This window comes from Oncorhynchus masou, chromosome 3, assembly GCF_036934945.1.
Source record: "Oncorhynchus masou masou isolate Uvic2021 chromosome 3, UVic_Omas_1.1, whole genome shotgun sequence".
Taxonomy (NCBI): Eukaryota; Metazoa; Chordata; class Actinopteri; order Salmoniformes; family Salmonidae; genus Oncorhynchus; species Oncorhynchus masou.
Genome location: NC_088214.1, coordinates 34,743,077 through 34,767,466, shown reverse-complemented (window position 1 = coordinate 34,767,466; position 24,390 = coordinate 34,743,077). Strand labels below are relative to the sequence as shown.

At 43.2% G+C, this 24,390-nt stretch overlaps 2 protein-coding genes across 2 annotated transcripts; both read left to right on the top strand.

Moving 5' to 3' along the window:
* The first annotated feature begins 391 nt into the window (after nucleotides 1–391).
* On the top strand, nucleotides 392–15,911 carry LOC135515084 (protein phosphatase 1 regulatory subunit 7). Its single transcript, XM_064938919.1, has 10 exons — nucleotides 392–481; nucleotides 1,266–1,361; nucleotides 3,955–4,010; nucleotides 4,103–4,168; nucleotides 4,337–4,467; nucleotides 6,002–6,164; nucleotides 9,379–9,495; nucleotides 9,712–9,816; nucleotides 13,668–13,754; nucleotides 13,912–15,911. The coding sequence occupies exons 1-10, from the start codon at nucleotides 442–444 to the stop codon at nucleotides 14,086–14,088; spliced, it is 1,038 nt and encodes a 345-aa protein (XP_064794991.1). The 5' UTR covers nucleotides 392–441; the 3' UTR covers nucleotides 14,089–15,911.
* Nucleotides 15,912–16,229: 318 nt separating this feature from the next.
* Nucleotides 16,230–23,842, top strand: LOC135515075 (UBX domain-containing protein 7-like). Its single transcript, XM_064938907.1, is given in 12 exon segments — nucleotides 16,230–16,341; nucleotides 17,367–17,523; nucleotides 17,709–17,776; nucleotides 17,906–17,971; nucleotides 18,110–18,222; nucleotides 18,425–18,571; nucleotides 20,023–20,113; nucleotides 20,208–20,341; nucleotides 20,522–20,816; nucleotides 20,819–21,058; nucleotides 21,365–21,444; nucleotides 22,983–23,842. Coding segments are annotated over 12 exon segments (1,653 nt in total). The 5' UTR covers nucleotides 16,230–16,241; the 3' UTR covers nucleotides 23,145–23,842.
* Nucleotides 23,843–24,390: the final 548 nt, after the last annotated feature.

Genomic DNA, 24,390 nt, shown 5'->3' with positions numbered 1-24,390 from the left:
CATCAACTCATTGTTTTAAAAATATACACCATCCACCTATAGTATGTTTCTGGTTATGGATGACCTTCCCTTAAACACTCTATTCTTATTTTATTTATCTGCCCTTGTTGAAGGGCTATGTATGTCCTCTTGTGCAGGTGTGATTGTGGCGTGCTGTTGTGCAGGAATATGTGTGATTGGCACCATCCTGTGGTCAAAAAGTGCAATAAAACTGCTCTTTGTGATAGTGTCGCAGTTCTTATATTTTCCAGTTTAAACATTCATGTTTTGTCTATATTTTCGGGATTCAAATGTGATCTTGAATATCGCTAACAAACGGATAAATGGTATATTGTGGTCAGTGACGCACCCCTTTTGAAGGCAGAGCCCGCATCAAACATGCAGCCTCCTGATTGGCTGAGGAGATTGTCAATTAAAAAGGGAGAGTTGTCGGAAACAAATATGGCTACCCTGTCTGTTGGAGAGCCTCAAGAGATGGAAGGTGAGTGACAATTTAAAATATTGCATCAAAAATAGTTTTTCATGAGGGTGGTTAAATATATATTTAACTATTTATTATTTAACCCCCCCATGCTGCAGGGGATGTTATTTTGTGCTACTTTGCCCTTCCCTCCGTGGACATGCTATCGAGCTAATGTTGTTAGCCACCAGTGTCAGTAGCTAGCTATGTCATTCAATAAGTTGTTTACGTTCGCTAGCATTTATCTAGCTACTAGTACTAGCTAACATGGTTTTTCTGTACCTAGGTAAATGTCATCCTCTTATGTTTTTTGTAGTTAGCTAACATTAGCTATATAACAAATAATGACCGACTCATCCACTTAAAGCAAGTTAGCCTAGCAACTGAGTGTAGTTGAAATGGGAACATCTCATGGTGATTGGTCTATCAAGCTACTCTAGCTAGCTGGTTGGTCGGCCTTTGCTGGCCGGTCAGCTAGCGTGGAAATGTTGCTTTCAATATTGTCGGATTCTTCCAACATCTAATTCAAGCTGTCAGACAGACGCATACGGAAATAACCATACTAGCTACTGTATATATATCTAACTTCAAAACAAAGTTTAGCTAAGTATAAATACGTTTCTACTTCTACTGATCAGCTAGCTGTAGTTTGCAGACAGCCATCCATAGAAAAGCGGGTCCGATCATGTGAGCCTGCTACATGGGTGCTTTAGTTTTCATGACTCATCCATGGCTACAACTGTGATAATGTTCAAACTACATTGGACTGACCCAGGCTGTTCCTTCCCATCTGTTCTGTGTGCAGTGGACCGGAAGGGAGAGTCAGAGGAGTCAGGAGATGATGAGACCAGGAAGAAGAGCATCAACGGGGAAGTAGACCTGAACCAGCCTCCTGCCACAGGTGGGGCCTACCTGTATATGTCAAGGAGGCAGCTTCAATGTCCTAATTTAAAACTTAACTGAGAACCTCGCTATTAAAGTTTGATCACTTCATTTGCATAAAGTCTCTTTTGCATTAGTAGGTAATGTATTGATGTATTGTGACTTTTTCTACTTGTTGATGAATCAATGCTGTTTTTGTTTGCTACCTTATGTGAATTTAATGTGGGAAATGCATTCTACAAATTAAATATTATGTTATGCAAGTATACTGGGTAAGGTTATACACAAGTAAAGTGTCAAGTCATGCTCAGTTGGCACAAACTGAACAAATATTTTGATTTGAATCTGACTGAAAGCAGGAAGCACCAGTGACTAGATCAATAAAAAAAGTGGTCAGATGAAGCAGATGCTAAGCTACAGGACTGTTTTGCTATCACAGACTGGAATATATGTTCTGGGATTCCTCCAATGGCATTGAGGAGTACACCATATCAGTCATTGGCTTCATCAATAAGTGCATCGACGACATCGTCCCCACAGTGGCCGTACGTACATAGCCCAACCAGAAGCCATGGATTACAGCATCAGCACTGACCTAAAGACTAGAGCTGCCGCTTTCAAGGAGCGGGACTCTAACCCATTGTGTTATTGACTGTACGTTTGTTTATTCCATGTGTAACTCTGTTGTGTGTCGCTTTGCTTTATCTTAGCCAGGTCACAGTTGTAAATGAGAAGTCATTTTTTTTATTTCACCTTTATTTAACTAGGTAGGCCAGTTGAGAACAACTGCGACCTGCCCAAGATTAACTTCTATGCTCGCTTCGAGGCAAATAACACTGAAACATGCATAAGAGCCCCATCTGTTCCGGACGCTCTCCGCAGCCGATGTGAGTAAGACCTTTAAACAGATCAACATTCACAAGGCCGCAGGGCCAGGCGGATTACCAGGACGTGTACTCCAAGCATGCGCTGACCAACTGGCAAGTGTCTTCACTGACAAGTTCAACTTCTCTTTGTCTGAGTTTGTAATACCAACATGTTTCAAGCAGACCACCATAGTGCCTGTGCCCAAGAACACTAAGTTAACCTGCCTAAATGACTACCGACCCGTAGCACTCACATCTGCAGCCATGAAGTGCTTTGAAAGGCTGGTCATGGCTCACATCAACACCATTATCCCAGAAACCCTGGACCCACTCCAATTTGCATATCGCACCAACAGATCCACAGATGATGCAATCTCTATTGCACTCCACACTGCCCTTTCCCATCTGGACAAAAGGAACAACTATGTGAGAATGCTATTCATTGACTACAGCTCAGTGTTCAACACTAGTGCCCTCAAAGCTCATCAATAAGCGAAGGACCCTGGGACTAAACACCTCCCTATGCAACTGGATCCTGGACTTCCTGAAGGGCGGCCCCCAGGTGGTAAGGGTAGGTAACACATCATGCCACGCTGATCCTCAACACAGGGGCCCATCAGGTGTGTGTTTTGTCCCCTCCTGTACTCCCTGTTCACTCATGACTGCACGACTCCAACACCATTCAATTTGCAGATGACACAACAGTGGGAGGCCCAAACAACGACGAGACGCCCTATAGGGAGGAGGTCAGAGACCTGGCCTCAATATGATCAAGACAAAGGAGGTGATTGTGGACTGCTGGAAAAAAGAGGACCGAACACGCCCCCATTCTCATCGACAGGGCTGTATTGGGGCAGGTTGAGCGCTTCAAGTTCCTTCCTTGGTGTCCACTTCACCAACAAACTAACATGGTCCAAGCACACCAAGACAGTCGTGAAGAGGGCACGACAGCACCTCTTCCCCCTCAGGAGACTGAAAAGATTTGGCATGGGTCCTCAGATCCTCAAAAGGTTCTACAGCTACACCATTGAGAGCATCCTTACTGGTTGCATCACTGCCTAGTATGGTAACTGCTCGGCCTCCGACCACAAGGCACTACAGAGGATAGTGCGTACGGCCCAGTACGTCACTGGGGCCAAGCTTCTTGCCATCCAGGACCTCTATACCAGGCGGTGTCGGAGGAAGGCCCTAAAAATTGTCAGACTCCAGCCACCCTAGTCGTCATAGACTGTTCTCTCTGCTACCGCATGGCAGCGGTACCGGAGCGCAAAGTCTCGGTCCAAGATGCTTCTACACAGCTTCTACTCCCAAGCCATAAGTCTGCTGAACACCTAATCAAATGGCTACTCAGACCTTTTGCATTGCTCCCCCCCCTTTACACCGCTTCTACTCTGTTGCATCTATACATAGTCACTTCAATAACTCTACCCACATGTACATACTACCTCAACTAACCGGTGCCACCGCACATTGACTCTGTACTGGTACCCCCTGTATATGGACTTGCTATTGTTTTACTGCTGCACTTGAATTAGTTGTTACTTTCATCTTAATCTTATCTGTATTTTTTTTTAAACTACAAAGTTGGTTGGGGGCTTGTAAGTAAACTGTTGTATTAGGCGCATGTGACAAATACAATTTGATTTGAGAACATTTTGTACTGTTGTAGCTAGTACATGCTACTCTAGTTAGGCCTAGATGCTGTGTTACAAATCACTTCTTGAAATGTCTTTTCTCTTTACACAGTTAAAGAGGAGTCTCCCGTTGATATGGATACCATAACCTTGGACCCAGAGGAAGAGGTAATGGCGGGATGGGAATTAGGGTTGCCATAACAATTATGAATGGTGTTCCAATTTAGTTCTCTACCTAACACACCTACCTCTCTTCACAGGATGTTGATCTTGTCCACTGTAGGATTGGGAAGATTGAGGGATTGGAGGTGTTGAGGAAGGCTAAGGTCAGTAGGTTGACTACTGTCAGTCCTTCACACTTACAGTATGATTTCTAAAAACATCATATAGCTATTTATAGAAAACATAGATGACAATCACCCTCGGGTAAAGGAGACTGTCTGCACAAACAGAATGACTAGATTAACTAACGCTGAATGTTTGCGTGTCTCCAGACGCTCTCTCTAAGGCAGAACCTGATCAAAAACATTGAGAACCTGGAGACGTTAGTGACTCTGAAGGAGCTGGATCTCTACGACAACCAAATCCGCAAACTTGAGAACCTGCAGACCCTCACAGAACTGGAGTGAGTCTGACCCATACAGTACCAGTCAGTGTGGACACACCTAATCATTCCAGGGTTTTTCTTTATTTTTACTATTTTCTATGTTGTAGAATAATACTGAAGAAATCAAAATGGCCACCCTTTGCCTTGATGACAACTTTGCACCCTCTTGGCATTCTCTCAATCAGCTTAATGAGGTAGTCACCTGGAATGCATTTCAATTAACAGTTCCTTGTTAATTTGTAGAATTTCTGTCCTTAATGCGTTTGAGCCAATCGGTTGTGTTGTGACATGGTAGGGGGGGGTATACAGAAGATGGTTCTATTTGGTAAAATATTATGCCAAGAACGGCTCAAATAAGCAAAGAGAAATGACAGTCCATCATTACTTTAAGACATGGTCATTCAATCTTGAAAATTTCAAGAACTTTGACATTTTCTTCAGTTGCAGTCGCAAAATCCATCGAGCTATGATGAAGGACCGCCACAGGAAAGGAAGACTCAGAGTTACCTCTGCTGCAGAGGATAAGTTCTTCAGAAATTGAAGCCCAAATAAATGCTTCAGAGTTCAAGTAACAGACAGACTGCGTGAATCAGGCCTTCGTAGTCCAATTGCTGCAAAGAAACCACTACTAAAGGACACCAAGAAGAAGAGACTTGCTTGGGCCAAGAAACATGAGCAATGGACATTAGACCAGTGGAAATCTGTCCTTTGGTCTGATGAGTCCAAATTTGAGATTTTTGGTTCCAACCCCCATGTGAACGGTTGATGTTGTGTGGTTCCCACCGTGAAACATCGAGGAGGTGTGATGGTGTGGGGTGATTTTTGTGGAGACACTGTCTGAGATTTATTTAGAATTCAAAGCACACTTAACCAGCATGGCTACCACAGCATTCTGCAGCGATACGTCATCCCATTTGGTTTGCACTTAGTGAAACAATGACCCAAAATACACATCCAGGGTGTGTAAGGACTATTTGGCCAAAAAGGACAGTGATGGAGTGCTGCATAAGTTGACCTGACCTCAACCCAATTGAGATGGTTTGGGATGAATTGGACTGCAGAGTGAAGGAAAATCAGCCAACAAGTGCTCAGCATATGTGGGAACTCCTTCAAGACAGTTGGAAAAGCATCCCTCATGAAGCTGGTTGAGAGAATACAAAGAGTGTTTTAAAGCTGTCATCAAGGCAAAGGGTGGCTACTTTGAAGAATCTCAAATATATTCTGATTTGTTTAACACTTGTTAGGTTACTACATGATTCAATATGTGTTATTTCATAGTTCTGGTGTCTTCACTATTATTCAACAATGTAGGTTTGTCCAAATTTGACTGGTTCTGTACATAAATGCATGCATACACACCAGTGTTTACCTTCCTATCAGCTGACCTTGTGGTTGCCTCGATGACCAGCTTTTACTAACCATTAAATGTCCTATCCTCAGTTACACTGACAGAACTGAATTAACTTTGTTACTCCATGTGCTATTTTGCACAAAATGTTTCCTCTCAGTAAAGTTTAATTAAACCTGAATGTATTTTGACTCTGCTCTCCAGCCAGCTGGACGTGTCCTTCAATCTTCTGAGGAAGGTGGAGGGTCTGGAGCGTCTGACGGGGCTGAAGAAGCTATTCCTGCTGCACAACAAGATCAGCCACATCGCCAATTTGGACCATCTCACCGGCCTGGAGATGCTGGAGCTGGGCTCTAACCGCATCCGGGTGAGACAGAGGCCAAGAGTCAGGGGTTACAGGGCATGTGCAACCAATTACATATGCTTAGAATTTGTATGCAAATATAATATCAAACACAGTGTGATGTCATATCACAATGAGTGCCTCATCCTGTGATCTTCCCGCCACATCCGCTACCAGCCATTACTCACCTGCTTCTCTCTGTCCATTCTTTCTGCAACTGTAACTAGGCCACTCAGGAACATTCAATGTAGTCATTCAGTGTATATTTGGCCATGTATTTTAAGTTGTCCTGCTGAAAGGTGAACTCATCTCCCAGTGTCTGTTGGAGAGCAGACTGAAGTTTTCCTGTGCTTAGCCCTATTGTTTATTTTATCATAAACTCTCTAGTCCTTGCCAATGACAAGCATACCCATAAAATAATGCAACCACCACCATGCTTCAAAATATATATTAAAATCTATATTTTTATTTGATTTAACCTTTTTATTTAACTAAGCAAGTCCGTTAAGAACAAATTCTTATTTACAATGACGGCCTACCCGGGAACAGTGGGTTAACTGCCTTGTTCAGGGGCAGAACGACAGATTTTTACCTTGTCAGCTCGGGGATTTGATCTAGCAAACTTTTGGTTACTGGCCCAACACTCTAACCACTAGGCTTATCTGCCACCCCAAATAATTGACAGCGGTGGGATTGAATATGAAGCGTGCTACTCAGTGATGTGTTGTGGATTTGCCCCAAACATAGCGCTTTGTATTCAGGACATAAAGTTAATTTTTTTGCCACATTTTTTGCAGTTTTACTTTAGTGCCTTATTGCAAACAGAATGCATGTTTTTGAATGTTTTATTCTGCTTCATTCTTTTTACTCTGTCAATTAGGTTAGTATTGTGGAGGAAGTACAATGTTGTTGATCTGTCCTTCATTTTTCTCTTATCAAAGCCATTAAACTCTGTTTTAAAGTGACCATTGGCCTCATGGTGAAATCCCTGAGCAGTTTCCTTCCTCTCCTGCAACTGAGTTAGGAAGGACACCTGTATCTTTGTAGTGACTGGGTGTATTGATTTACCATCCAAAGTGTAATGAATAACTTCAACATGCTGAACGGGACGTTCAATGTGTGCAATGTTGTGAGTCATTGGAAAACCTCCCTGGTCTTTGGTTGAATTTCACTGCTTGACTGCGGTACCTTACAATTATCTGTATGTGTGGGATACAGAGATGAGGTAGTCCAGTCAAATCATGTAAAACACTTATTGCACACAGTCCATGCTACTTATTATGTGACTTGTTAAGCTTTTACAAAAAAAGCATGTAAGTTATTAATTACACTTCGGATGGCATCCTTCCTAACTCAGTTGCCGGAACGGAAGGAAACCGCTCGGGGATTTCACCATGAGGCCAAAACAGAGTTTAATGGCTGTGATAGGACAACTGATGATGGTTCAACAACATTGTAGTTACTCAACAATACTAACCTAAATGAGTGAAAAGAATGAAGCCTGTACAGAATAAAAATATTCTAAAACATGCATCCTTTTTACAGTAAGGCAAGAAATGTGGCAAAGAAATTAACTACATGTCCTGAATACAAAGCGTCATGTTTGGGGTAAATCCCTTAGCTCCACTCTTAATGTTCAATCGTGGTGGCTGCATCATGTTATGGGTATGCATGTCATCGGCAAGGATTGGGGAGTGTTTTATGATAAAAAGCAATGGAATAGAGCTAAGCACAGGCAAAATTCTAGAGGAAAACCTTAGTTCAGTCTGCTTTCCAACAGACACTGGGCGACTAATACACCTTTTCAGCAGGACAATAGCCTAAAACACATGGCCAAATTTACAATGTGGCCTGATTTTATTCGGTATACCACCTTGTTCACGAAAATTGATTGCTCCTATAGTCACGTGGCCATGGCTTGCAATCAAACGTTAGAATTGGCAAAATGAATGACCTAAGCTACTTTGAACGTGGGTATGATCATTGGTGCCAGGCCCGCCGGATCCAGTATTTCAAACGGCCGCCCTCCTGGGTTTTTCATGCACGACAATGTCGAGGGTTTGCCGAGAATAGTGCAACGCAAACATTCAGTCAACAGTGGTGTGTAGAACGGCATCTCGGCTTGCACAACTTGTTGAACCTTGTCATGGATGGGCTGTTACGACCACACCGGGTTCAACTCCTGTCAGCTAAAAACAAGAGGAAGCGGCTCCAGTGGGCGCGCGATCACCAACACTGGACAATTTGAGTGGAAAAACATCTCCTGGTCCGACAAATCCCGGTTTGTTTTGCGACATGCAGATGCGAGAGTCAAGTTTTGGCGTAAGCAGCATGAGTCCATGGACCCATCCTGCCTGTTGTCAACGGTACAGGCTCGTGGCTGTGGTGAATTTGTGTGTGGAATGTTTTCCTGGCACAAGTTAAGTCCCTTGATACTAATTGAGCAATGATTTGAACGCCGTGTCCCGACGTATTCCTGGCTGATCTGGCGGCAAAGGGTCCGACACAGTACTAAATGGGTGTACCTAATAAATTGGAGTTGCTTCCCAAACCAACATTGAATGTTCCTGAGTGGCCGAGTTAAAATGTTGACTTAAAACGGCTTAAATCTATGGCAAGACTTCAACAACCAACTTGACAGACCTTGAAGAATTGTAAAAATAAATAATCTGCAAATATTGTACAATGCAGGTGTGCAAAGCTTTAAGACTTACCCAGAAAGACTCGCAGCTGTAATCGCTGCCCAAGGTGATTCCATGTATTGACTCGGGGTTGAATACTTATCTAATCAAGATATTTGGATTTTTCATTCCACTTTTATTTTAATTTTATAAATCTTTCACTTTGACAGAGTATTTTGTAGAGCAAGATCTGCAATGGTGTTGGGTTTCTCACTCTCAACAGTTTGCCGTGTGTATCAAGAATGGTCCAACACCTAAAGGACATTCAGCCAACTTGACACAATTGTGCGACGCATTTGGAGTCAACATGTGCCAGCTTCCCTGTGGGACACTTTCGACACCTTGTAGAGTCCATACCCAGATGAATTGAGGCTGTTCTGAGGTGGTGTGCAGCTCAATATTAGGAAGGTGTTCATGTTTTTTACACTTATGCTCCGCTTACTCCAAGTCTACACGTCTCTCAATTGGCAGCCACTTGGAACAGAAAGAGTCATTGTTGCCGCAAAGACTTGATTGATCTAACGTGTGTGTGTGTGTGGCTTTTTGCGTGTTTCCAGGTAATTGAGAATTTGGACTCGCTGTCCTCCTTGACGAGTCTGTTTCTGGGCACCAACAAGATCACGCAGTTTCAGCATCTGGAGGGCCTACACAATCTGACAGTCCTGAGCATCCAGGTACACACACACACACACACACACAGTGGCTTAATAGTGTCTGCCACTTCCTCAGTCTTCAGTTTTGTGTTCAGTGGGACAACGAGTCATAGACTGCAGCATTTCTAACACGCAAATGCTTGTGTTTAGTGACCCTATTCAGTAGCAGTACATCTACTCGTGAAGACGGTACAATATTGAAGACAAGTGGATGTTGTGTTGTCGTCTTTCCTCCAGAGTAACCGCATCACCAAGATGGAGGGTCTGCAGGGTCTGGTCAACCTGAAGGAGCTCTACCTGAGTCACAATGGCATCGAGGTCATCGAGGGCCTGGAGAACAACGTGAGTCAACTGCAACCTGCACAACTGTAGGGCCATGCGCGTTGCCATGGCGACTAATAAAATTAGAGCAGGAATGCAATATTTATGGATCCCTAATGAAGTAATGTGGTGGGAGTCTGCTAGATGACTTGATGTAAATGTTTAGCGGCTTCACTGCAGGTAGATTATACAATGTATCTTAAAAAAATATGTTTTATCTAAAAAAGAATCCTGTGCGATTTACATGGGGGTGTTTAAGGCACTGCATCTCAGTGCAAGAGGCGTCATTATAGACACCCTGGTTTGAATCCAGGCTGTATCGCAAATGGCCGTGATTGTGCGCCACCCTATGGGACACCCAATTGGCCCAGCGCCATCTGTTTGGCCGTTGTAGGCGTCATTGTATATAAGAATGTGTTCTTTACTCACTTGCCTAGTTCATTTATTTTTCTTTAACATGTTGAAGTCGGAAGTTTACATACACTTAGGTTGGAGTCATTAAAACTCTTTTTTCAGCCACTGCACAAATTTCTTGTAACAAACTGTAGTTTTGGCAAGTCGGTTAGGACATCTACTTTGTGCATGACACAAGTAAGTTTTCCACCAATTGTTTACAGACAGATTATTTCATTTATCCACTGTAATAACAATTCCAGTGGGTCAGTAGTTAACATACACTAAGTTGACTATACCTTTAAACAGCTTGGAAAATTCCAGAAAATGTCATGGCTTTAGAAGCTTCTGATAGGCTAATTGACATCATTTGAGTCCATTGGAGGTGTACCTGTGGATGTATTTCAAGACCTACCTTCAAACTCAGTGCCTCTTTGCTTGACATCATGGGAAAATCTAAAGAAATCAGCCAAGACCTCAGAAAAAAATGGAAGACCTCTACAAGTCTGGTTCATCCTTGGGAGCAATTTCCATATGCCTGAAGGTACCACATTCATCTGTACAAACAATAGTACGCAAGTATAAACACCATGGGACCACGCAGCCGTCATACTGCTCAGGAAGGAGATGTGATCTGTCTCCTAGAGATGAACGTACTTTGGTGCAAAAAGTGCAAATCAATCCCAGAACAACAGCAAAGGACCTTGTGAAGATGCTGGAGGAAACAGGTACACAAGTGTACAGTGCCTTGCGAAAGTATTCGGCCCCCTTGAACTTTGCGACCTTTTGCCACATAACATACATAAAGATATAACATAAACATAAAGATAACATAAACATAAACATAAAGATATAAAACTGTATAAAACTGTATTTTTGTGAAGAATCAACAACAAGTGGGACACAATCATGAAGTGGAACGACATTTATTGGATATTTCAAACTTTTTTAACAAATCAAAAACTGAAAAATTGGGCGTGCAAAATTATTCAGCCCCCTTAAGTTAATACTTTGTAGCGCCACCTTTTGCTGCGATTACAGCTGTAAGTCGCTTGGGGTATGTCTCTATCAGTTTTGCACATCGAGAGACTGACATTTTTTCCCATTCCTCCTTGCAAAACAGCTCGAGCTCAGTCGGTGGAAGGAGAGCATTTGTGAACAGCAGTTTTCAGTTCTTTCCACAGATTCTCGATTGGATTCAGGTCTGGACTTTGACTTGGCCATTCTAACACCTGGATATGTTTATTTTTGAACCATTCCATTGTAGAGTTTGCTTTATGTTTTGGATCATTGTCTTGTTGGAAAACAAATCTCCGTCCCAGTCTCAGGTCTTTTGCAGACTCCATCAGGTTTTCTTCCAGAATGGTCCTGTATTTGGCTCCATCCATCTTCCCATCAATTTTAACCATCTTCCCTGTCCCTGCTGAAGAAAAGCAGGCCCAAACCATGATGCTGCCACCACCGTGTTTGACAGTGGGTATGATGTGTTCAGGGTGATGAGCTGTGTTGCTTTTACGCCAAACATAACATTTTGCATTGTTGCCAAAAAGTTCAATTTTGGTTTCATCTGACCAGAGCACCTTCTTCCACATGTTTGGTGTGTCTCCCAGGTGGCTTGTGGCAAACTTTAAACAACACTTTTTATGGATATCTTTAAGAAATGGCTTTCTTCTTGTCACTCTTCCATGAAGGCCAGATTTGTGCAATATATGACTGATTGTTGTCCTATGGACAGAGTCTCCCACCTCAGCTGTAGATCTCAGTAGTTCATCCATAGTGATCATAGGCCTCTTGGCTGCATCTCTGATCAGTCTTCTCCTTGTATGAGCTGAAAGTTTAGAGGGACGGCCAGGTCTTGGTAGATTTGCAGTGGTCTGATACTCCTTCCATTTCAATATTATCGCTTGCACAGTGCTCCTTGGGATGTTTAAAGCTTGGGAAATCTTTTTGTATCCAAATCCGGCTTTAAACTTCTTCACAACAGTATCTCGGACCTGCCTGGTGTGTTCCTTGTTCTTCATGATGCTCTCTGCGCTTTTAACGGACCTCTGAGACTATCACAGTGCAGGTGCATTTATACGGAGACTTGATTACACACAGGTGGATTGTATTTATCATCATTAGTCATTTAGGTCAACATTGGATCATTCAGAGATCCTCACTGAACTTCTGGAGAGAGTTTGCTGCACTGAAAGTAAAGGGGCTGAATAATTTTGCACGCCCAATTTTTCAGTTTTTGATTTGTTAAAAAAGTTTGAAATATCCAATAAATGTCGTTCCACTTCATGATTGTGTCCCACTTGTTGTTGATTCTTCACAAAAAAAATAGTTTTATATCTTTATGTTTGAAGCCTGAAATGTGGCAAAAGGTCGCAAAGTTCAAGGGGGCCGAATACTTTCGCAAGGCACTGTATATATCCACAGTAAAACGAGTCCAATATCGACATAACCTGAAATGCCGCTCGGCAAGGAAGAAGCCACTGCTCCAAAACCACCATTTAAAAAAAGCCAGACTACGGTTTGCAACTGTGCATGGGGACAAAGATCAGTTTTTGGAGAAATGTCCTCTGGTCTGATGAAACAAAAATAGAACTGTTTGGCCATAATGACCATCGTTATGTTTGGAGGAAAAAGGGGGAGGCTTACAAGCCGAAAAAAACACCATCCCAACCGTGAAGCACAGGGGTGGCAGCATCATGTTGTGGGGGTGCTTTGCTGCAGGAGGGACTGGTGCACTTCACAAAATAGATGGCATCATGAGGCAGGAAAATGTTGTGGATATGTTGAAGCAACATCTCAAGACATCAGTCAGGAAGTTAAAGCTTGGTTGCAAATGGGTCTTCCAAATGGACAATAACCCCAAGCATACTTCCAAAGTTGTGGCAAACTGGCTTAAGGACAACACGGTCAAGGTATTGGAGTGGCCATCACAAAGCCCTGACCTCAATCCCATATATTTTTGGGGGGTAGAACTGAAAAAGTGTGTGCGAGCAAGGAGGCCTACAAACCTGACTCATTTACACCAGCTCTGTCAGGAGGAATGGTCCAAAATTCACCCAACTTATTGTGGGAAGCTTGTGGAAGGCTACCCAAAACGTTTGAATCAAGTTAAACAATTTGAAAGGCAATGCTACCAAATAGTAATTGAGTGCATGTATAAACTTCTGACCCACTGGGAATGTGACGAAATAAATAAAAGCTAAAATAACTCACTCTCTACCATTATTCTGACATTTGACATTCTTAAAATAAAGTGGTGAACCTAACTGACCTAAGACAGGGAATTTTTACTAGGATTTAATGTCAGGAATTGTGAAAAACTGAGTTTACATACACCTTAGCCAAATACATTTAAACTTCCGACTTCAACTGTAGTTATTTTAAAATTATGACTTAACATGTCTGCACACTAGTTTAATAGCAACTATTTCAAAATATTTAAAGTGGTGACTCAATTTATGCTGTTTGTCCACATACAGAAAAAGTTGACAACTCTGGACATCGCAGCCAACCGGGTGAAGAAAATTGAAAACATCAGCCATTTAACAGACCTACAGGAATTCTGGGTAAGAGGGAAGGAGAGATTGAAAGGAGGGATGGAGCATGGATGAGTCATTTTTTTTAAAAAGTAGATCACTGTCAGTTGTTTGAGAAATAGATATGTCCAAGGCTGCAGATAACTTCTTTATGTCATATATGAAATCTCTAACCCCCCCTTCCCAGATGAATGATAATCAGATAGAGAACTGGTCAGATCTGGATGAGCTGAAGAGCTCCAAGGCCCTGGAGACGGTGTACCTGGAGAGGAACCCCTTACAGAAGGACCCCCAATACCGCAGGAAGATCATGCTGGCGCTGCCCACCGTACGCCAGATCGACGCCACCTTCATCCGCTTCTAACCGGCCCACACCCACCGTGCCACATCTCGTACCCCCACCTCAGTGTCCCCCACCTCCCACTCACCGTCCTTCCCCTGCCACTGCAAAATGGATCTCTGCTCACTGCACTAATTCACCACAGACACATACTGATACACACAGACAAGGGTTCCCTTTGTATAACATGTCTACTTAAATACACACATTCTGACCATCACTTTTCTCCTTAACGTCTCACACACAAACACGTGCACGCATGTACACACTCACTCACACTCACCACCTGACCGATGCTATTGTGTGACCGCTTATTAATTTATTCCCATAATTGGACTGGAAATGGGCTGGTAGGAGTGGGGGCTGCAGGGATGTCAAAAAGACCCCATCTTTCCCCACTGTCCTCCTCCCTCTTTTCTCCTTCTCTCCTCCCTTTTCCTTTTGCATGTGGAGTAGGGAACGATTGCCCTGCCTGATTGGCCTTTGTCTGGATGATAAAAAAAAGAAGGCAGGCTGTTTTCTCTTTGTTATTGAAATTGCACTGCACTTGGCAGAGAGGGGGGTGAGTGTTTTTTTCGGAAAATCTACTACACTCAACAGATATCAAAGTCTTATTTTTTTTATATTAAAGAATTTAAAATGATCAAATGTGTTTAAAAAAATAAAAATAATGTGGCCGTATGATACTTAGTTTGCCATAGGGATATTTAGAGCATCACAACGTTGGACTGCTTGCATACTGCAGCTGCATTACAGACACTGCCTCGTGCACGTGGTATCTTGTTCAATGTGAACTTAATTCACGCCCTGTCACATCAAAGAAGCGCACTCTTTGTGCTCTATCTGAAACTGGTCTGTCTCAGGCCAATAAGGCAAATGTTCTGAATGCATTGTCACCCGAAGGAACAGACCAGGTTGTTTTTTCATTGATTTCTTATAAAACATATTTGTTTTGAATTGTAATCCTTCGGTAAACACTCCCTGGAGATCGTCTGCTTTTGATTGTAAATAATCTAATTCTCTTAGACTGACTCAACATCCCAATTCAAACGAATCTGCAGTCTGAGCTGTTAATCCATATGTCAATCTTGCTGCTGTGAAATGCAACTAACGTTTCAGTGATGGTGGTATTCAGTGCTTCTTTCTTTTCAGGCCATGACCCTCAAATGTTTTAAGATAATGTAAAGACATATGACAATCTGTTATGATATGGAGTCACCTACAGTTGAACACTTACAGGGAAAGTTTAACAGAAGTGAACCGTGTTTGTGAACAGAAATGGGCTCCTATGACCTATTAACCTGGATCGGTGGAGTGTGTCTGAGTTAAGGTATGTGGAAGGGAAGGAGTATTTGTGGTGTAAACCACTTTTAACCACATTGCTCAGGACCTTACTATTGCCAATCAATGGACCAACGGGCTCAAAATTTGCCCCTAACCACAGATCTAGGATCAGTTAACCCTTCTTTACCCCCAATCAGATTTGAACTTTAATAGTGTAATGACCCCCCTATCAGTGGTTAGGGGAAAATGTTTATTCCCACCTGCAGAGTGAAAGGTGACCCATACAACTGGGGCTTATTCAAGAAGGTGCAACATTTTAGAATGTTACAGATAAAAATGCAATGTATAGAATTTCAACTATTGACTCTCTTTGCCAGACAAGTTGGCAGTTCTATACATGACTTTTGCATCTGCCCCACTAGTCCCAGTCCCTCAGATGGGTTCATAAAACAATGCCACACAACTCACTTGTATTTTTTTGCCTTGTTTTTAGTCAAGCTTGGTAGACTGTTCTTGAACTGAATGTATTATAAAAGACTAAATAATAAAGTTACTTACATTTACATGTCTCCCCCCACAAATGCTTACACCACTAAAAAGACATTAGTAAAGAGATTGAAAGCTACTATTGCATGCACTGTATAAATTAGATTACATGTATTGACTAAAACTGCTGTACCATTGTGAATACTGTGAAGAGAAGATAACTGTTTCACTTGAAAGGATACCCTTGTATGGGTCATTGAGCTGTGGTAGGTGCGGCCTGCTACTCAGCCAACGTAGTCAAACCAGAGAGAGCGTAATGAAATACATTACCCACAATCCAACACAAGTCTGTGTGACGCAGCCATCCAGGCAAAGCTCGCGAGTACAGAACGGCAGTACGCACGCGCATGATTTGTGTTGTTGTTGGTGGCGGTAAGATGGCGGCGCTCGGGGACGCATCAACTCCGGGGGTGAATGGGTTAATACAACAGTTCACATCTATTACAGGTAAAATGTGTTACCTTTTATTGTTACAATGTAAATTTTTCATGAGTTAGCTTCCGAAAACAATCATGTCGCCCCAGCATCACAGAACGCTGCGCAGGAAAATCAGACGGGGCATCGGTGCTTACTTACTGCCCCCTCTTGTCACACAAGGGGAAAAAATAACTGGAGATAGCTACGACCGTCAAGTGTGTGGTCACCAGAATGGAACATATAACTTTTAAACATAAAATTACCCCCAGGAAAGACTACTTAGAATTGTCTTGGGATGATGTCTGACACAGAATGGCTTTATAGAGTTTCCCCAAAAGTCATTTTGAGTATCTAGAGGTGCAATAACTCGCCTTATTTCCTCTCATGTCTGTGGAATGGACGTTGGGTGCAACATTTTCCTCTTGTCGAGCTAACCTAGCCTAGGCTCCACCTTACAATGGCTGAAACATCTCCCGCCTGTCATGTTCAAGCGATCGGAACGGAAGCACCACACCAGCCTCCCTCTGCTAACGTTACTGTTACACAAAGTTTGCATTAAAATTGTAATTTAACGATGCTACGTTTAATGTTATATATATGTAGATGGCAATTTGGCCGAATCATCCCATTTTTTTGTGTGATCGTATCATGTTCTGTCGAGAAGACATGAAAAGTGAAACAGACATGCGCAGTAAACATGACAAACTCTAACCATCTATATATGCAGACATTTTTGCATGCAAGTTTTAGATTGCTTGTAAATTGCACATGTCACACAGTTCTTGATTACCATGCATGGAGATAAAACGTATACATAGTGAAAGTGCCATTATCCTTCTTCCAGTGCGTTCAGCTTAAACAAGAACCGCGCATGCGCATTGCTCCGTTTAAAAAAAGCTTGATCCTTGTTGGTGTACAGATCTCGTGAAACATTTAATAACATGTATTATATCAACCAATTAAGAAATGATTCAATGCAACAAAATATATTTCAGATTTAATACATCCGGTCATGTATGTGTGTTTCATCCATGCTATTTGTTACATTTCCCCAGGTGCCACAGAGAGTGTGGGGAAGCATATGCTAGAAGCATGCAACAACAATCTAGAAATGGCAGTGACCATGTTCCTGGACGGAGGGGGGATCGCAGAGGAGCCCAGCACCAGCTCCAGTTCAGCAGGGGCATCCAGCAGCAAAGCTCCCCCCGCAGAGTAAGTCAATGGCCCACCACACCAACAACTGCAGGGTCATAAGAGATGGGGCCTGTGATGAAACAAACCCAAACTTTGAGAGATCGTCAATCCTGGTCTTGTTGTTTTTCATTTAAAGCACGTTCATGAGAAAAATATCTGCGCTCCTGGAATTAAAGTTGAATATTGTCTTGTCTGTTTTGCAGTGATGAAGTGCGGGCGCCCATCCCTCAGAAGCAGGACATACTGGTGGAGCCAGAGCCTATGTTTGGAGGTACAGTACTGCAGAGCAACCCCATAATTTAGCCTACCTCACTATAACTTGAAGCTCCCTCTGTCTCCCCCTCTCTGTCTCAGTCCATCTAACAGTCTCTCACTCTCTCTCCATCTATCACTCTCGCAGCGCCAAAGCGTCGAAGACCTGCCCGCTCCATATTTGACGGTTTTAGGGACTTCCAAACAGAAACCAGTAAGTTTCCCACATGTGTATGTATTTGCATAGCAAATAGTGCCACCCAGCCTTCAGGCATCTGGCAAAGCATTACTTGTGTTGTGATCCTGGTCAGGTTGTGGTATATACGCTAAAGGCTTCTCTGCCCTCTTTAAGTCCGCCAGGAGCAGGAGCTGAGGAACGGTAGTGCGGCGGACAAAAAACTCAGCACCCTGGCGGATCTGTTCCGGCCCCCCGTCGAGCTCATGCACAAAGGCAGCTTTGAGACGGTGAGGATCCCCCTCCCCCTGGACACCCAAGCTCCCTTGACCCGGAGGACTGTCAGTCGACCCTCATCCAAACCATCCTTAGCTGAAAGGATTGAATAGGCCTCTTAAGCAATATGGTAACAATTCCACCTAGCCTGCAAGAGGGCAAGGTGGATCTATTACCATATTGCTTAATAGCTATCTGGCTCCTTTCTCTATCTAGGCGAAGGACTGTGGTCAGCTGGAGAACAAGTGGCTGATGATCAACATCCAGAATGTGCAGGACTTTGCCTGCCAGTGTCTCAACAGAGACGTGTGGAGCAACGACGCAGTCCGGACCATCATCAGGGAGCACTTCATATTCTGGCAGGTACGAATGTGCACTCACACATGAAATGTCACCTTCCCATTCAGAAATAAATACTTTGTTTCAGTAGCTAGGTTTCCATCCAGTTTGCAGCATATATTCATGCAAATATTATCAAATCTGCATAAATCATTTTTCCCACCAGAGATGTTTTATATCAGACTTTTTGAGGATAAAAGGTTGTGCGTGATGATATAGTTCACGTTAAAAAAAAATATATATTCCTATGTACCGAATGAAAAATTCAAGTTAAATGGGTTTCAGCTCAATTTCAACTCTACTGATGGTTTTGTCACAAACTGTTTTATAGCAAATGTGCCCATTCTGGTCTTGATACATGTGCTCTGGCCAACAGCTCACAGATACTGTGTGGGTAGTCTACTTACATTATGAGATTATTATGGACAAGAGCAATATTATTTGTAGTTGTAAAACGGCAGCCAAGCATCGATCATCACCAGACTAAGACCCTCTATGTTTATCGGAAATGAGCGTCAAGCTTTTTACCGAGCACTTTCACCACCTTGAAGTTCATCATGACTAATCTGTAGCCTTACAAACTGCATGTTTATTAGGACCACACAACATATCTTGGCGTGACTCCCAAGTTTACTTGAATATGAAGGCTATTATATAAATATCTGCGCATAAAGTAGTTTCCACCTCCATTTATCTCATTTTATTTTACAGACACAAAAAGATTCCACCATGTCGAATGAACATTTTGTCTGTCGGGCATTTATAAAATTGTACCGCCGTTTCAGGTTTCCATCAGCCCGGTTGTGATTTTTTTTTGTGTGTGTGTCAGGTAATTAATCTGCATGAAATGGTCGGATGGAAATGTGGTTACTGTGACAATTTTTCTCCTTGTTATAAAATCAAATGAAAGTGTATTTGTCGCGTGCGCCGAATACAGCCTTATAGTGAAATTCTTACTTACAGGCTCTAACCAATAGTGCAAAAAAGGTATTAGGTGAACAATAGGTAGGTAAAGAAATAAAACAACAGTAAAAAGACATGCTATATACAGTAGCAAGGCTACATACAGACACCGGTTAGTCAGGCTGATTGAGGTAATATGTAAATGTAGATATGGTTAAAGTGACTATGCATATATGATGAACAGATAGTAGCAGTAGCGTAAAAGAGGGGTTGGTGGGTGGTGGGACACAATGCAGATAGCCCGGTTAGCCAATGTGCGGGAGCGCTGGTTGGTCGACCCAATTGAGGTAGTATGAACATGAATTTATGGTGGTCTGCTTGAAACATGTTGGTATTACAGACTCAATCAGGGACACGTTGAAAATATCAGTGAAGACACCTGCCAGTTGGTCTGTCATGCATACACAGTACATACGCTGTCACTTCTACACACACACACACACACACACTGTGTGCCATAGAGGTGTGTTGAGGGGAACTGACCTGCTGTGTGTGTGTGTTTGCGTTGACAGGTTTACCACGACAGTGAAGAGGGACAGAGGTATATCCAGTTCTACAAGCTCAACAAGTTTCCCTATATCTCCATTTTGGACCCCCGGACTGGTGAGACCTGCTCTGGGTTTCTGAGTGCTTGATCAGTTACTAACACTAAAAAGGTTTTGGAAAGTCTTACTGACGCTGTTTGACCGTTCTGCAGGTCAGAAGATGGTGGAGTGGAACCAGTTGGACGTGGCTTCGTTTCTTGAACAGGTGACGGGCTTCCTGACGGAACATGGCCAGCTAGACGGCCCGGCATCCAGCCACCCGCCACCTGCCAAACGCGCCCGCTCTGTGAGTCACCTCCTACTCTCTTTTTTCAGCTTTCTCTTTGTGTTTTCTTAAATAGGATCCATATTGCTAATTCCAGTCACATTGTAACTTTATTCTCTTAATCTGTTCACTCTTTCTCTCTTCATCACTTCTATCTCTCTTTCACTCCTCTGTTTGATTTATTCTCCCCATCTCTCTCAGGAGAGTCTGATAGATGCCAGTGAGGACAGCCAGTTGGAGGCAGCCATCCGAGCCTCTCTCCAGGAGACCCATTATGAGTCGTCCTCTGCCCCTGACCTCCCTGACTCCCCCCACTCTGCAGATGCAGACTCGGATGGAGACTCCGAAGCAGAACCCTTCTCTGACAGCGAGGGCCTAATCTCTGTTGATGGCTCGGACAACGAGACAACAGAACCCCGGGAGGGCAGCTCCTACTCCATGGGTGGACACACCCCTCCAGGACCAGCCCCTCCCACTTCTGCAGCCGCAGCCCCCCAGCCCCGCCACGGCCGGACAGTCCCCCCGCCCGTCACAGGAAGTCCCCCCACAAAGAGAACAGCCACAGGAAAGAGGAGAGCAAAAAGAACCACTTGGAGCCTCCGGCAGCCACCCCGGCCCGCTCCCAAGCCGACCCAGACTCAGAGCATCGTTCTGGGGAGAACCATCGCACCTCAGCTGGCCAAAGCTCCAGATCTGTTAAGACGGAAACCCCTGACCTCGACTGCCTTGATGACAATGGTATTAAAACTACTGTGTTATTGCGCATTATGTTTAAGTGTGTGGCTGTGACTGTTACTCTGAGATTGTAGTCTAGCAGGTAGCCTAGCAGTTAAGAGCATTGGGCCAGTAACAAAAGGTCGCTGGTTCGACTAGGTGAAAAATCTGTCAATGGGCCCTTGAGCAAAACACCTAACCCTAATTGCTCCTGTAAATCGCTCTGGATAAGAGCCTTTGCTAAATGACCAAATGTATATTGTGTGTATCTACAACTACGTCTTCCTCCATCTCTACCCTGACTGCATTCTTCCTGTATTGTATCGTCAGGTCCCAAGGCTAGACTGATGCTGCGCTATCCAGATGGCCAGAGAGAGCAGATCGCCCTATCGTTCAAGGCTAAGCTTATGGTGAGACTGGACTCTTGTTAGGTCTTCGGTTCAATTCATGAGCTGAATTAAGTCCACGTAGAAAGTCCTGGTTAGTTTTCAGTTCAATAATTGATTTTCAATTAATCCTGAGTTGAAATGCAACTGACCCAAACTCCCTGGGACATTAACATATAGGACATTATAAAGGATCTTCCATGCCTAACTAACTACAGTGGCAACAAAAAGTATGTGAACCCTGTGGAATTACCTGGACTTCTGTATAAATTGGTCATACAATTTGATCTGATCTTCATCTAAGTCACAACAATAGACATGCACAGTTTGCTTGAACTAATAACACAAATGTATTGTATTCAATATAGACAAAAAAAAATGGAGAAATTTCAGCACTGTTGCTACTCTCCCTAGGAGTGGCCGACCTGCAAAGATGACTGCAAGAGCACAGCGCAGAATGCTCAATGAGGTTAAGAAGAATCCCAGAGTGTCAGCTAAAGACTTACAGAAATCTCTGGAACATGCTAACATCTCTGTTGACGAGTCTACGATAGGTAAAACACTAAATAAGAATGGTGTTCATGGGAGGACAACACGGACGAAGCCACTGCTGTCCCCAAAACATATTGCTGCATGTTTGAAGTTTGCAAAAGAGCACCTGGATGTTCCACAGCACTACTGGCAAAATATTCTGTAGACAGGTGAAACTACAGTCGAGCTGTTTGGAAGGAACACAACACTACATGTGTAGAAAATAAGGCACAGCACACCAACATCAAAACCTCATCCCAACTGTAAAGTATGGTGGAGGGAGCATCATGGTTTGAAGCGGCTTTGTAGCCTCAGGGCCTGGACAGCTTGCTATCATGGACAAAAAAAATTAATTCCCAAGTTTATCAAGACATTTTGCAGAAAAATGGAAGGCTATCTGTCGGCCAATTGAAGCTCAACAGAAGTTGGGTGATGCAACAAAACAACAACCCAAAACACAGAAGTAAATCAACAGAATGGCTTCAACAGAAGAAAATACGACTTCTGGAGTGGCCCGGTCAGAGTCCTGACCTCAACCCGATTGAGATGCTGTGGCATGACCTCAAGAGAATGGTTCACACCAGACATCCCAAGACTATTGCTGAACTGAAACAGTTTTGTAAAGCGGAATGGTCCAAAATTCCTTCTGACCGTTGTGCAGGTCTGATCCGCAACTACCGAAAACGTTTGGTTGAGGTTATTGCGGCCAAAGGAGGGTCAACCAGTTATTAAATCCAAGAGTTCATATACTTTTTCCACTCTGCACTGTGAATGTTTACTCGGTGTGTTCAATAAAGACATGAAAACGTATAATTGTTTGTGTGTTATTAGTTTAAGCAGACTGTTTGTCTTTTGTTGTGACTTAGATGAGGATCAGATCAAATTTTATGACCAATTTATGCAGAAATCCAGGTAATTCTAAAGGGTTCACATACTTTTTCTTGCCACTGTAGTTATCAAGCCGTTATTTAGTAAGCTGTTACCATGACTTGTTACTTACCTTCTTCCTCTGTGTCCTCCACCCCATCCAGGCTCTGGTGAGACACGTCCAGTCGAAGGGTTACCCCAATGAACGCTTCGAGCTCGTCACAAACTTCCCCCGGCGGAAGCTGGCCCACTTGGACTATGACATCACACTGCAGGAGGCGGGGCTATGTCCACAGGAGACTGTATTTGTGCAGGAGAGGAACTAAGCCCCTGTCTTTTCTATCTCTTCAGGCCACACCCATATCACCAATTCCCCAGGAGGACGTTACAGACTGCAACCTTTTTGTTCTTTTTGAACAGTGGATGGACTCCATTATCCATCATTTGACTGGGACGAAGCTGCTGGCTGTGTACTTTGTTAGAGGGCATTTTGTTCATCGTCAATTACCGAAGGCATTCTATTCTGATTTTAGTTTTATTCTGAGGTAATAAACCAATCGGAGTAGAATACATTAGAGATGCAGTTAGAAATAAGCTGAGGGCCCGGATAATGATCAGAGCTGGCATTAGAGTTAGCAGACAAAATACTTTTATCCCCTGAGTTGTTAATACTTATTTTTTGAGTCATGGACACCTACAGCCAGGTAAAGGAGGGGCTTGAACTCTGACCCTGAGCGCCGATGGGTCCCAAATTTGCTCTCCGCATTGTTTGGGCGAGGAGCTTTTGCAGTAGTGACCGTGAGAAAGGGGGTGACTTTGAATATGGGAATCAATGAGGAGGGGAGGTGAGGGATTTTTGGGGAGGGGGTGAGGTGTCCTTAACTGTCAACCTGCACTGTACAGGGGTGGTGTAGCGATTGACATGTAGTCTAGTTTTTTTCTTATTTCATTCATTTTTTTATATGCTGCCCCATTTCCAAGAAAAGATGCTGATGCTTAAATATAATCATCAAAACAAAGGGAACTTTGACTTGTTTGTTCTATTCAATTTCTACCATGTTGTGTATCTGCAATCTGTCTAAATTGTGACCACGAGCTCAGAAGTATAGTTTTGGTGATGATGCATTGAAAATGGCCACAAAGAACCCCAAATTGACCCCTTGAATCTACAATATCACTCAGGTATTTCTTGGTACCTGCGCCCCAATGACCTGAAGGATCTTGTGTAAACAATGGGATGTGGTATTATCACTCTTTCTAGCCCAGAGCTGTTAATTGTTGGTCCTGGAGGGCCAAAACACTTCTACTTTTTATCCTCTCCATCTAATCAGGGACTAATTCAGACCTGGGACACCAGAGTGGTATACTTAAGCAATAAGGCACCTCGGGGGTTTGTGATATATGGCAATATACCACGGCTAAGAGTTGTTCTCTGTCCGACACAACGCTGTGTGCCTGGACACAGCCTTTAGCCGTGGTATATTGGCCATATACCACATATCCCGGAGGTGCCTTATTGGTATTATAAACTGGTTACCAACGTGATTAGAGCAGTAAAAATCCATGTTTTGT

What these genes read in the sequence shown, in the direction of transcription:
- LOC135515084 (XM_064938919.1), top strand. Translation starts at nt 442, where the DNA reads ATGGCTACCCTGTCTGTTGGAGAGCCTCAAGAGATGGAAG. An exon ending in CAGACCCTCACAGAACTGGA is followed by an intron (nt 4,468 to 6,001) that starts GTGAGTCTGACC and finishes TCTGCTCTCCAG; the next exon opens with CCAGCTGGACGTGTCCTTCA. An exon ending in TGACAGTCCTGAGCATCCAG is followed by an intron (nt 9,496 to 9,711) that starts GTACACACACAC and finishes TCTTTCCTCCAG; the next exon opens with AGTAACCGCATCACCAAGAT.